This window comes from Xenopus laevis, chromosome 9_10L (assembly GCF_017654675.1).
Source record: "Xenopus laevis strain J_2021 chromosome 9_10L, Xenopus_laevis_v10.1, whole genome shotgun sequence".
Lineage (NCBI taxonomy): Eukaryota > Metazoa > Chordata > Amphibia > Anura > Pipidae > Xenopus > Xenopus laevis.
Window position 1 is genome coordinate 74,656,286 of NC_054387.1, and position 14,630 is coordinate 74,670,915.

Consider the following 14,630-nt stretch of genomic DNA (forward strand, 5'->3'; position numbering starts at 1 on the left):
GTGATCACAACCCCACATGGCCCTGCTGTCCCTATGTGTCCCTCTGTGCAGAAATCCCTGCTGACATCCGTTGCAGGACCCCATTACAGGCCCACTAAGTAACATACCCGTGTGTCGCCTCAGAACCGGTCCGCATCATTACTTCTGTAGCGCTGCGGGAGCTATGGCTCCTCCCTCCCTTCCGGATAGGAGGAGACTCACACACCCTAAGCATTACTTCTCTCTCGCAGGAGATCATGCGCCCTTCGTCAGTAAGAGACTGACGTTTCGGCCTGGTCCCAGGCCTTTCTCAAAGTGACAATTACACCTTAGACCTGCATTATATATACATGATCTGGCGGGAGAAACAGTCTTACTGACGTACTGCAGTCGTCAAAACTAATCGACCACCCATAGGGCATACAGCCATATAAATCCTCTACTGGGTATTGATGGCTGACATAGATGGTTAATATGGCTAAACTCATTCAAGGAAAACGTTAAAAATATGACTCCATTTATACTTAGCTAGTATCACATTAAAAACTCAGTTGATTTTGAACAACTTCAAAACAACATTCAGGGTTCTCTCCCCTCTGGTCGCTCACCATCAAGGGAAATTCTCACCCTCTGGAACTTCAGAGCCTTTGGGCTTCTCAATCAGCCCTGCTGGTTTCCCCTCCTGGGACTCTGGCAGTCCATTCTCCTCTCCAGGGATATAGGCTCACTAGCCTCTGCCATACTCTTGCTGGCAGCAAGACCCCTCTGCCAGGCACTGTATCTCCTAGCAGCACCACACTTCCCTCTACTCTAGGAGGTGTCAGGAGAGCCCTCAGGTGTAGTAACACAGCCCCTTTACCTTTCCTAGGTAGCTCCTCTCTCAGCTGCCACTTAATTATATTACTGAGAGGGAATATTAACCCTACCTGAGCTGAGTATTCCTTTACCACACATATAATGCAGTTTAAATGCACTCTTTTCATTGCATTTTCCTCTAAGACAGTGGTGTTTCCCAAACACCATGTCACAATATATACATCTGAAAATTAGCCAGCTGCTCTGTATATTCCCATAATATTGAAATGTGAAAAATCGAATATCTAAATGTATCATGTACTATCTCTTTAAAAATTATACTTCGACCATTCGCCATCTGAAAACTGCCTATGGGGGACCTCCTAAAACCTATTTGGAGTCAATTGGTGGACTCTGAAATAGAGTCCTGCGCAGGTCCATTTTTTGGGACCCGTACCCGACCTGTACCCGCAACCTGCAATCCACAACCTGGACCTGCAACCCGCATTCCTACCCGCTTGGACCCGCAACCCTACCCGCAAGTACCTTATCTGCAACCCGGACCCGCGACCATCAAGACTCAGGAAGTGACATCATCGTAAGTAGCCGTGATCAGAAAAAAAGGAGTAAAACAGAAAGTAAATATGGCTTTTGAGAAGACCTGCAGCCTGACCCACAAACCAGCTGACCGCGGCTATACCAACACCCGGAACTTTTATCTGCAACCCGCAGGGTACCGCAGGTTTTTGCGGGTAACCCGCGGGTACCCGGCCCACTGCAGGACTCTACTCTGAAAAATCTAAGGTATTTTTGAGAAAAATTTAGAATCAAATCCGATCAAATGCGCTATTCCTTCTAATTTGTACGATTCGAATTGAGCTGAATACGGACCTATTCGATCAAAAGCTAAACCTATTTCACCAAAAAAAAACTTTGACTTAATTTCGGTTGGTCTTTTTGAATTCGAATTTCTAGGTTTTTTCGATTCAAAATTCGCCCCTTGATAAATATGCCCCTTAGTTGTATCACAGAAACTGAGTTTCATTAAAGGCAACTCTTACAATTGATACACTAGTTGCCAATATTCCAAAGATGCTGCTGAGAAATATATCAATGTTGCTAATAAACATATTAGTTCAAAATGCACCATGGATTACTGAGCTGCCAGACTGAAACACCATTGAAACACCACTGAAATACCTGCCAATTATTATTGTGCCCTGTCAGTTAGGCCTGGCATCTGAATTACCATTGGGTAAGCTATGGTTGAGCACCTTTGTCTATGGCACAGAGAGCAATTTTTCAAAAATGTCGCCAAAACACAGCACAACATGCCATGTTGCCTTCCACTGTGTTCAGCAGATGTCACTTTAAAGAACTGGTGCATTTTAGTCTGTCATTTGAACACCTATATCCAAAGTATAAAGTCAAATCCATGAAGGATTCTTAACCAAACTGTAACGCTGTCCAACTTCGCTCGTTAGTGTAGAAGTTACTGAAAATGTAAATGCAAGAAAACTCACCAATGAAAATTCTGACTAATTCTAGATGCAAGAGAACTCACTAATAAGAATATTGTTTACCCGCACTATGTCTGGCATCTTTCTCTTATCTTACATACACTGTTTATTATGTTCTATTTATGTATTTTTATTAAATTTTACCTCCATTATACTACACTGGAATCAGGGGATAAAGGACAGTCTTGTTTAGTGCTGGGAAACTGTGCTTAAAGCTGCCAACTCCAGTTACATGAACAAAGAACATGGAGCCAGATTTATACAGATCAACTGGGATTCTCATTAGAGAATTATTTTGCATTTTAATGCAGCTGCTGGCCCTGAAGAGCTGAGGAGACATTTTAGTGAGCAATATTGCTTTAGATTCCCAATGATAAGCCTCAGTTGACTTTGGCTTGATCCCTATGTTAAGGGAAGTATTGAGTTTTACTGTCACCCAATACCTGAATGCAGTCAGTGTTCACAGTTATTTTCATTCAGAACATCATTGTTAGTGACAGAAGAACAATTCACTAGCAGGAAACTTGCATCACTTACCTCTTTGATGGATCTTTTTGGAGACACATCGAAATGAGCTTCCTAAATGATTTCCCATATTTCCTCATCATCTCTTTGTCTTCCACTCCTGTTTCTAGGGTGGGAGGATCATTCTGCAGGGTCAACATTAAGACCTAGAGAAATAACCAGACTCAGGAAACTATGGACATGTTCATAACATGAAATATTTGCAAATATTTTCAAAAAGCCAGGAGTGTTTATTGTAATTAAAGGGCAATAATAACTCTGATGAGAAAGTGCTAATTAAAACTTTATCTGGGTTCAAAACATATTACCAGCCCCCTAATAGCAGAATAAATAGCATACAGTTGTGTTTCTACAGTTGTTATAGTTATTTGAGTTTTGATAGTTGTTTGAATAAACTATAAAAAGTTAATTTATAATGTTAAAATGCAAATCCTACACATATTTTATAATGGGAAGATTAAGGGGCAAATTTACTAAAGGGCGAAGTGACTAAAGCGGGCGAAAATCGCCCGCTTGACGTCATTTTGGTATTTCAACGATTTACTGACAGTCGCTGGCGTAACTTCGCTATCGAAGGAGATAGACTCTAATGGTACTTCGCTCCATAACGCCTGGTGAATTTGCACTCTGGCAAATGGACGTAACGCAAATTCACTAAGATTTTACTGAACGTTACCTCTTGTATCAGACTTGCCTTCGCCACCTCAAACCAGGCAAAATGCAATTGAGTAGATAGGAGTTCTTCAAAAAATAGGTTGAAAGTCCCAAAAAACATTAGCGTTTTTTCCTTTTTCAAGGTGATAGGCTGAAAAATAGCGTAAATTTTTTTTTGGGGTAACCGGCTTGCCCCCTACATTTTTATTTTATTAAGATTTCCTGGGCTTGTGTAGTGTAATGTATTTGCTGCAACATATACGTCCATTCAACTTTAACTTACCGCCGTATGCTTGACGCAGTAACACTAGCGCAACTTGGCCAGCGTTCGGCTCCCTGGACTCAACTTTGGATTTTAGTAAATTAGCGTTGTCCTGGCGAATCTAAGCATGACGAAGTGTTGCGCTGTGAGCGAAGCCGTCGCTGACGAATTTTCGGAGGTTAGTGAATTTGCCCCTAAATGGTAACTTTCCTGACTAATACCAGTCTTGTGGAGGGGGTCAGAAGGTAAATGGGCAGGACATGGGAGGGTTTAGGAGCTTTAAATAACAGACAGCAGGAACGGATGGCTTAAAAGATTTGATCAGAACAGGGAGGCATGCACAGGTTATTATAAATATACATTGAAGGTAAATTTGTAATACCGGCCCAAGCTGGTCATTTACTGGCTAGTCTGGTCAAATACCGGCCAGGTGAAAATCTAATGTGTTCACATAATGATCACACATGGTTTTTCTAGCTGACTAAAACTAGAGCACTTGATGGCTGAAAGATGCTTTGTTCAAAGTTGCCCATTTGACCACCAGTGGGCACCATTAACATACTATTTTTAAAGTATAAACTGGTATGTTTTTGACACAGCCCCCTGGCCATGTCTTCAATGCAATTCCACCCTGCCCTCCCACCTTAGAGCCTTCCCTACTGGTCTTAATCATACTGTACTGGTGCCATCGGGCATTTCCCAGTCAAGGCAATGAAAGGCAGAATGTTTCACCAGATCAAAGACAACATCAATGCCAGTGCAAGAGCAATAAAAGGCATAATTGTACTTAACTCCTAAAAAAGAGCACATGCATCAGGTTTTAGGGTAAGGTCACACGCTAAGACCAAAAAGCCTTTCCGCCGACTAGCAAGTAAATTGCTGGCAGGATAGCACCTGGAGCACTTTGTTTTCCGAAGCCGCCTGAAGTTTCCTCTTGAGGCAACTTCAGGCGAATTCGGAAAACAAAGGCGCTCCAATTGCCATACCGCCGGCGATTTCTATTATAGGCAGCGGGAAGGCTTTTCCGGGGGGTAAAGTTGCCCGGAAGTGGCGATTTGTCGCCAGGCGACCAAATCTTCCTGAATCTTCACGTGTGATCTTACTCATATCTGTGCTCTGTACCTCGCAATGAATAAAAAATCCAGTGCAAGGTACAGAGGGAAGTGGCAGTCAGTGCTTACTGCCTGAAAAACACATAAATTAGAAGACAGGTTGAGGGCAGGAGTAAGAAGCACAGTGCAGTAAACATTTTGGACAGCACCTTTTTTTGCACTTGTCTCACTCTAAATACATCCCTTAGCAACAATTTATCACATTAACATGAATGAGAAAAAAAAATTAATAATATCAATGCTGCTCTTATATTAGAACATTAATAAAGATTTAATGGTCTGTTTTAAAGATAATAAATATTTAATGGTCAGTGATTTTAACTAAGCAGTAAAACAACACTGATCTTCAAATCTTTTCAGATTTAATCAGAAAAAAATATTGTCTTAAAGTGATACTGACACGTTCCTATAAAAATAAAAATCAGGTTGGGCTGGGGGCCGCGCGATCCCTCCATAGGCTGGAGTCCTGTTTTCATTTGTAATTAGCCTATGAAGGGATCGCGCAGCCCACGGGTCAGCATGACTGAAACAACTTAGCAAGACGATTTAATGGTGTCAGAGGGTCGCCATTACTAAGGTTCGCCGGGCTGGGGGTGGCTTTGGGGAGCTTTTAGCTGATTATCTTTCACGTGCAGCTTCTATTTACTGATACCGACACGTTCCTATTTTTATAGGAACTGTCAGTATAACTTTAATCATTAATTTACCATATCCAACATGCTTTAGGATTAATTATTCCGATGGATGTTAGTGCTCAGTACTGGTGCTGACCTGCGCCAAGTTTTAACATCCCATTGAAAATACATGTCTTTGACTGCTCACTAATAGAGCTGCTCCTACTCCTAAATCCCAGAGTTCTTAACGCTCTTACCTTCATAGGAGGATACTTGTAGTAAGGAGCAGAACCGGTTGCTAATTCAATGGCAGTTATTCCAAAACTCCACATATCAGCCTTAAAGTCATAGCCTCTCACCTACAAGAAAAGGTTATTGACTGTCAAAGACTATATATATATATATATATATATATATATATATATATATATATATATATATATATATATATATATATATATACAGTATATATATATTTGGGAAGGGGTACCAACTTCCTGAAAAACAAATTTGCATCTAAATGATTTGGAGCAGTTTTTGAAGACCTGTATGGAGAACTGGTTGTTCCTTCTTTCATAAATATGGATACATATATCAATAGGTGTTACAGATCTCATCTAAATTAGTAAAATAGCTTGGGATAAATATTGGAAACTGTCTTTCGTTTTTATTTTCCCCAATAAAATCTAAAATCATAATATAAAGAAATTAATCTTGTCTCATACATATATATTTATTCCTTACTGACCCATGGTTCCTCGCAAGTAAGTATGAATGGTATCAAAAATGAATATTACCTGCTCCATCACTTCAGGTGCCATCCAGCATGGAGTTCCCACAAATGTTTTCCTTACTTTATTCCTGGTGACGTCTCCGCCTGTTGCTAAAAATGAACTTACTCCAAAATCTGAAAAATAAATAGAAAATGTTTTTTTTTCTTTTTAAATAGAAGGGAAGATGCTTTCAGTTTCATGTAAATTATTGTGTTTGGGTGTGTGCAATTGTATATGCAGGGGAGAGACCCTTAAGATTGTAAGCTCTTGTGAGCAGAGCCCCCTGATTCTATTTTTATTCTTTAAAAATGGTTAGAATTTTTGTCTACACCCCCCCATACCAACCAACCCATGCCCTTTCCTCTAGACCACACCATGCCCTGTTCCACGCAGACCCATATACCCCTGCTCGGACCTGCAGGTTATAGAGAAATAACAACTGGGTGTGTTTTGGCCATGATCACTCTACCCACAGCTACACCCATTTTTGGCCCATGGTATACCACCACTCCGCTCAGGCCACCCCCAACAGTGCTCTAACTGCTTCTGAGAATTCAGGTGACACTTCAGTGCATTTCAGTGTCAATGGTTTGGGTGCAAATTTTTGACAGCAGATAACTGAACAGTTACTGCAAGTGACTGGGAGTTAAATGAGGGGGCGACCCAAAAATGCAGGTGAATTAATTGGACCTGATCGTAAACAATGTTTTTCTGGTGAAGGTTGATATCCCATTAGAAATGTAGCATTCGATAAAGAGAAAAATGTTCAAAAGGAAAAATATATTTTAAAGCATAAAGTAGTTTAACATTTTCAACAGAAGGTATAAAATCTGCACATTGCTGATGTTCTGTACAAAACAAACAAAAATAGTGTTCCTATTTTAAGTGAATAATGTGCATGACAAATACATCATATAATTGAATCAATATATGAGGGCACATTTACAACTTTCTCCAAAAGACTATTCATGAGAATATGCATAAAGAATGTAGCTCTTAAAAATTTCAAATTTAAAAAAAAAAAAGAATGTAGCTCTAGTTTTCCTTTAACCCCCCTGAGGCTCCAATAGACATATAGGCAAAATAAACTGTATGTTAAGAAAACAAGGGAAATAATATAAAGACAACATGAATTGCATTAAGTGAAATTACCTGCTATCTGCACTGATCCATCTTCTCCTAATAGGATATTACCAGCTTTTAAATCCCTGCAATACAAAGATAAATGCAGTTACATTTGAAACAAGCTGCTGCTGGAAAAAGCAGCAACTTTGACTTCGAAACCGCAAATACAAAATTAGTGATTTATTTATTTGAGAATTGACTTAATACTTGAAGCTCTTTTGGCCAGGGCACTCTTTTCCTCTTGTTTTTTTTTTTTGTTTTTTTTTGTTGTATGTTGAATTTATACACTATTCTATTGTATAATGATGCAGAACATGTTGCAGGCTTCTACGCTCTGTTTTGTATAATGCTGTTGGACTACAGCTACCAGCATGCTTCAACCTGTGATAATTAAGCTGGGAGTTGTAGTCCAGTAACATTTAGGTGGGGAAACATTGCTGTCTGAGGTTTATGACCCCTTCAAAAAAAAAAAGTGCTGTCCAGGGTGCTGAACTTTGTCTGAACTGTACAGGATACACAATATAAATAAGAATAATTTAATAAAGAAATAAATATGTATATTGAAAAGGAAACATTGAGCAATCAGTCTAAATTTCCATGCCTGGAGGATACAAGGCCACTCTTAACTTCCATTATACCCATACAGATTTCAGTCTCAAGCCTAATGGTATTCCAACACACACACTGGGGGACTGTCTAGTTTTCATCTTGACTTATGAAATGGCAATTACAGGAATGCACATTATGTTGTGTTTGCTAAAGACAGGGAAAAAAAGACTATATTCATGTAATACTCAGGAAAAGCCTAAATGGAACTCTTTACATATTTTGCTAAAATTTCATGAAAGGGGGGAGCAAAGCATAGCTACAGGTTCCGACCAACAGACATTCTATTGAGCCACATACAGGAGGAAAGCAGCATATAAGCAGGGGTCCTAGCGACTGAGTAAGGTAATGAAAAGGTTTTCTGTGTTACCAACCATCAAAGCTTGAAGAGAGTAAATTACTACTTTAAAGGGTGAAATCATAAATGAAGTATCATTACTGATAACTTATATAACTGTAGTAAAATAAAACTGCAGTAGAAAGTTATAGGTTACTTTTAGACTTTAAACTATAATATTTAATTAACCCCTATGTGACTGGGTATAACTTGATCTGCTTTGCTACTTAGCACTTGATGCTATTTTGTTGTGGGGCACAGGATTCGGCAGTGAGCTATGTGCTAAAAAAAACACACAGCCTAGCCACAGAAAGTATATCATACAGGGCTTATTTAAGATGTATTTACCATATTAACATATGCCTAGGGCAGCAGCTTTAGAGGGTGGCACTTTGGTGGGAAAAAAATTAAAGCGTCTGCCAATTAGGATGGGATTGGAAGCAAGTGGTACGTACCCCCACGCTTCTCAGCTTCACCGCCAGAGTACATCATACTTCCATTCCCTTCCTGACGGCACATGCACAGTACTGGCATTCTAAATGAGCTGTTCAGGACAAGAGAAGGCAGCCAGCATAGCCTAGGGCAGCACTGCCTGCTATTGCATCACCAGTTATAATGGGGGAGAGTATAGTATGAAAATATTAACATAAGACATAAAGAGATATCATATAGCCATATGCCAAAAATATTCTGGTACCATCCAGTCTGGGCTGGGCCCAACTAATAGATAGTGATCCAAAGTCAGATAACATAAGTCTAACTGGATAGGGGAGTATGCAAATTGATAACATGGTTCCCTCTGCTGGAGTAAAACAAACGGGCTGTCAGTAATAGGTTAGGCATGATATAAACTAGTTTATCTCTGCTGGTGGCTTGGATTTTAAGCCAATCACTCCATCAATTATTTATAGTTGTGTATGCTAAATGCAAGTGCTGCTATTCTTTGCCCCTCTTGTGTAATCCACATTCCTTCTTCCATGCCTTAACAATTGGCTGTAGTTTTAGAGAAATCCAGGAATTCAGCTCATGACATTTCCTGAAATTATGGTATAACTGGAAGCGACTCGAAGGCTCCAAACCAACGTACAGCTTTGTTTTATTTTCATTATAGGGCTGCAAAAGTAGCAAAAGTCTCATACAGGACCAGTCTGTCTTGTAGTTACAGTCTCCCTTTAACGCATTGTTTATTTTCTGCCTTACTAAATTGGTCTTTATTCCCTAGCTCATGTTTATTTTTCTTTCTCCTTGACTGGAGACAAGAGGATCTGGCACCAGAATCTGGAGCAGCACAGAACATGAGCATCTGACACCCTGATTCCTACCACTGGGATGATGCCAACAGGATGCCATGATGGAACTGGAGCCAGCACCTTTACAAACCTGCTGATGAGAAAGGAGCCTTGTGAACAGACAGAGAAGGAAGGAAGAAGCACTTTTTTTTTATATAATAATGCCAGTTTTTTAGCAATTTGTTTGGCAACCCTGGTGTCACATATATAAAAAAGACACTGGCCTGGGGTCCTTTCCTGTAGGGTGTCAAACAGTTTTCCCAGCACCCAGGTATGCCTTGTGCAAACCAGAGTGGGTGCATGTGCAGAAAATAACTTATGTGGAGCTTACTCTACTGCACAAACACCCAGTTCAACATAATGCAAGGGATTCCTGCAAACACAGAGAAGAACATGGTAGAAAAACATTACACCCTGGGGTAGGAGTATACAAAAACATCATACAACACAAGGGGGTCATTGCAGAATATATCTACTAATTTACAATATGCAAAGTGTAGCCCCCGCCACAGCAGCACAGCCCACTTTTTGAGAAGCTTTGCTCAAACTCTATTTTACTCAGAACTTCAACTGAGACATGTGAAAGGATTTATCATGTATTATTAACCACATATAAGGTAAGTGCATAGCGTCCCACCTGTGAATTTGTCCATTCCGGTGCAGATAATCTAGACCTTCCAAAACTTCTTTAAGAATCGTTGCAATGATTGACTCTTCCAGAACTCCATTCTTATGTTCTCCCCTCCCTACTACATGCTTTATAATATCCAACATAGAACCTATATTCAAACAAAGTGTTAGGCTGTTCAAAAATATCTTTACACAGAGGAACATACCTTTGTAACTTAATAAATATGTTACTTGGCTTATATTTAGATATAACCAGAGTCTACACTACAAGGGGTTGAGATCATCACAATCTGGTGAATATATACAGTGCAATATACAGTACCTATACAGGTAGGAGATCCGTTATGTGTTATCCAGAAAACTCCAAATTATGGGAAAGCCATCTCCTATAGACTCCATTTTAATCAAATAGTTCAAAATTTAACACCTATTCCTTTTTCTCTGTAATAATTAAGCACTACCTTGTACTTGTTACTAACTAAGATATAACAAAACCTTATTGGAGCCAAACAAATTCCCTGATAATGGGTGGGTCGAGCGGAAGTCTTTAAGTTCCTTTTCAAACATGGGCTGGGTTGGGCCTGGTTGACAAATGGCAGGTTACCGTGAGTGCAGGTCAGGAAAATTCAAGACATCACAAGCTGGTAACATTTGTTGAGCTGACAGATCAATATCTGTCTGTGTGTGGCATATTAAACCGATTCTTTATTCTGAAATGTTTTTTGCTTTTAATTAAGAAATATGAATGTTCCTAGGGTAGTACATTTACAATACACTCTTCTTGTTTTCCAGAACAGGAAACTACTACTAAAACTTGCAATAAGACATTTCACAATTGCCAATGTGAGAATTTTTGGAGTTCAAAGTAGGACAATTCTAAGTGAATCAGTTAATCACAAATATTTAAATTCCCAGTATTAAAAAAAGTTAAAAATGACCAATTCATAAGGAATACACACATTTCTGTTAAAACTATAAATGCATGCATGCATTATATAAATCTGAGATGTAGGCAGATATGATAGCAAAGGGGAAGTGTCAACTTAAGTCAAAACTTTATATATTTGTTAAAAAAAATGTGCTTGAGTTACCTCCGCTTAATAATTTCATGACCAGCCACAGCTCTTCCTTCACCACAAACGAGGTATAATATGTCACAATATTAGGGTGGCTGCACTGACTCATGGCTTGGATTTCTTTCTGAAACAAACATATGGTATAGTGAAGGCAACAATGAAATGAATCACCTTAAAGGGAAAAAGGAAAAGTATCAGGTTATAAAGAACTGTTAAAATGGAAATACATACACAGTCACAGCCTATACTGTCCTCAATGCTACTATAGCAGCTGCTGCAGAGTAAACATGTACATTTGTTGGGGTTTTAAATGTGCTGAAGTGACCATGGGATGGCAAGTATAGTAGGGAGAGATAGTGTTAGTAGCAGTGGGGATAATAGTTTTTTGGGAAGGGACTGTGGCTGTGAGATAGCAGGTATAGTAGAGAGAGATGGTGTCTATAGTAGCAGTGGGGATAATAGTCTCTGGGAAGGGACTGTGGCTGTGGGATAGCAGGTATAGTAGGGAGAGCTGTAAGTGGGGGAGCCTGGGTTTCCCCAGCAGCAGCACCATGTTCTCTTATAGTAGATTTCTGATGCCTGAATATATTGATACGCGGGTATGTGGCAAATTAAAAACAAGGATACATATAAACTGGGTAGGTGACTCTTGCCTATACCTATGGGGATAATAATCTCTGGGAAGGGACTGTGGCTGTGGGATAGCAGGTATAGTACGGATAGATGGTGCCTATAGTAGCAGTGGGATAATAGTCTCTGGGAAGGGACTGTGGCTGGGATAGCACAGTGTTGGACTGGGATGCCAGGGGCCCACCAGAAAACCTTAGACCATGGGCCCACTTTCCTATTATTCATCCTCTACTCACTTAACCTCTTTATTCTCCAAAACGTTTATATCTACTTACTATACTCTATTGTTCCATTATCAAGCCTTTTTTTTCTAAAAAGAAATAGGGAATGACCATGATATATGCCAAATGGTTAGAAGCAAGAGGACCCACTGACATCTGGGCCCAACGGGAGTTTTCCTGGTATCCTGGTGGGCCAGTCCGACACTGGGAAAGCAGGTATAGTAGGGATAGATGGTGCCTATAGTAGTAGTGGGGATAATATACTCTGGGAAGGGACTGTGGCTGTGGGATAGCAGGTATAGTAGGAAGAGATGGTGACTATAGTAACAGTAGGGATAATAGACTCTGGGAAGGGGCTGTGGCTATGGGGTAGCAGCTACAGCACAGTAGGGAGAGATGGTACGTATAGTAGCATTAGGTATCACATCCCACCCTCTAAGGTACACTACAAGTCAAATATCCAGCAGTCGGCTGGGTAGGGTTTTTCTTTACAGTAATATTTTTTAAATGTACCATATAGGCACACAATGGCTGCTCCTTAAACCTTTCCCCTAGGCACTGGCCCTCAGGTACCTATATGGTAAATAAAGCCCTGGTGGGGATAGTATAACAAAAATATTATCAGGAACTGAGAAGAGATAAATATTAATACACACATAAAAAATATATATAACATCAGCTAAGAAACTTTAAATAAGTCAGAAAAAAAATGTTTATATTCAGCTTGACAACATCACATAAAGCTGACATCAAAATTCAGCCAAGGCCTGCCAACAGAGCATGATTTTCATGGCTATTGATTTCGCAAGTTTGATTTTGGAGCCCCTTCAAGGTTTTTAGTGGTCCTTCAATTAAGAAATTAAATCAAGGTCTTCGCTGTGTCTCCTACCAGTGTTTGTTTTGGCCAATACACCCACACTCTCAGAAAAGAATAACAAGAGTTTTTTTAATTTGGCACATAGTCAGCTCTTGTTTGTGGTTCTTTATAGTTACAGCTGCAGAGAATATACCCACAAAATTAATCTACTGGGTTGCAAATAAATTGTTTAATTCTTGGGGCCTGGGGTTTTTTGTTTTAGGAAAACATTTTCAGTAGATGTCACCCATGGTAGAGCAGATTTAACAGTGGAAGACAAATCTCCCCATCTGACATAACCCTTAAGGCAAAGATGTACTCCCGGCAACCAACACTTGGATGTCAATGGTTTTAAACTTGATAATCTCAAGCAAGGAAGCAGCATGGTACACCCAAAGAAAACCAAAAACTTGCCGATTAAACATTGACATTTATTTTTGTGCACTTCACAAACTAACACAAATAAAGACTGCACAATAGTAATTATAGTAACTAACTTTGAACCTTGTGCTGACACTCCTGTTCTCTAATTACCAATTCTGGGTATTTTTGAGAGACGCTAGAAAAAATGTACCAAGAGTAGGTGAGAGATAGAAAATAAGCTTCGGTCTGGGGTCCAAGGTTAGCAGCTACAGTGTATTTAATGAAAAGTAATTGGCTCCCCCTCCCCAAGAAATAGAACTTTCCTTTTCCTTTAGCCCTTTATATCAGTTTTGTCCAACCTGCAGCCCTTCAGTTGACTTCAACAATGACTGGTCTAATCTTTAAAGGAAAACTATACCCCCCAAACAATGTAGGTCTCTATAAAAAGATATTGCATAAAACATTTCATATGTAAAACCCTGCTTCATGTAAATAAACCATTTTCATAATAATATACTTTTCTAGTAGGATGTGCCATTGGGTAATCATAAATCGAAAATTGTCATTTTAAAAAATAAGAAGCCTGGAATTCTCCATTAACTAATCTTTTCTTATTATTGTATTGTGAGTATTTTAATTTCTTATTCAGAGAAAAATACTTTTCCCAAACAGAAAAGAAAAGCTGATGACCCATAATCCCTGTAATCAAGACTAAACATGCCCGCTGTACATGAGCTGGCAGAAATAAATTATGTCTTGTGTCTTGTTTGCCATAAGGCATTTTAAAAAAGGGTTTATTTGCACTTGAACACAATGTAGAATGAAGCAAAAAACAAACAAATATGATTTATATTGTTTAAAAAATGGCACAGCTACATTTTCTAGTTGCACAAGGGAATAAACTTTATTCTAGCCATATGTGTCAGAATAATTTACTAACAACAGCAAATTTACACTTGGCCAATAGCAAATAGCAACCGCATTCAATAGCAATGAGTACATAGCTTTGTTCAGTGATTTGCAGAAAGAATAACGATCCAGAAATGGAGCCTGAAAATACTAATAATAATTGTAATTGCTGCCAATAGGTAAAACATGAGTAAAATACTTCAATCTCATAATGACCTGGAAATGCAGCCTTCTGCAAGAGTTTTAACAGCAGCAATTCCAATTGGATATGCAATATTTTGAGAACTTTGCTGCCTGTGGGAAGCACGAATTCCATCAAAGTGCCCTATGTTTCATTGCCCTAAATATTATTGG

General features: G+C 39.3%; 1 protein-coding gene across 2 annotated transcripts in view; it reads right to left on the minus strand.

The window, feature by feature from the left end:
* Positions 1-14,630, minus strand: part of stk39.L (serine/threonine kinase 39 L homeolog) — a 152,267-nt gene that overhangs the window by 110,753 nt on the left and 26,884 nt on the right. Inside the window, exons 3-8 of one of the 2 annotated variants that reach the window (XM_041576690.1) lie at positions 11,313-11,421; positions 10,229-10,370; positions 7,387-7,442; positions 6,259-6,368; positions 5,719-5,820; positions 2,832-2,965 (exon numbers count right to left, since the gene is read on the minus strand). In XM_041576690.1, coding sequence (XP_041432624.1) covers positions 2,832-2,965; positions 5,719-5,820; positions 6,259-6,368; positions 7,387-7,442; positions 10,229-10,370; positions 11,313-11,421 — 653 coding nt within the window. The remainder of the gene's footprint in view (positions 1-2,831; positions 2,966-5,718; positions 5,821-6,258; positions 6,369-7,386; positions 7,443-10,228; positions 10,371-11,312; positions 11,422-14,630) is intronic. The other variant, XM_041576691.1, reaches the window with a different exon arrangement.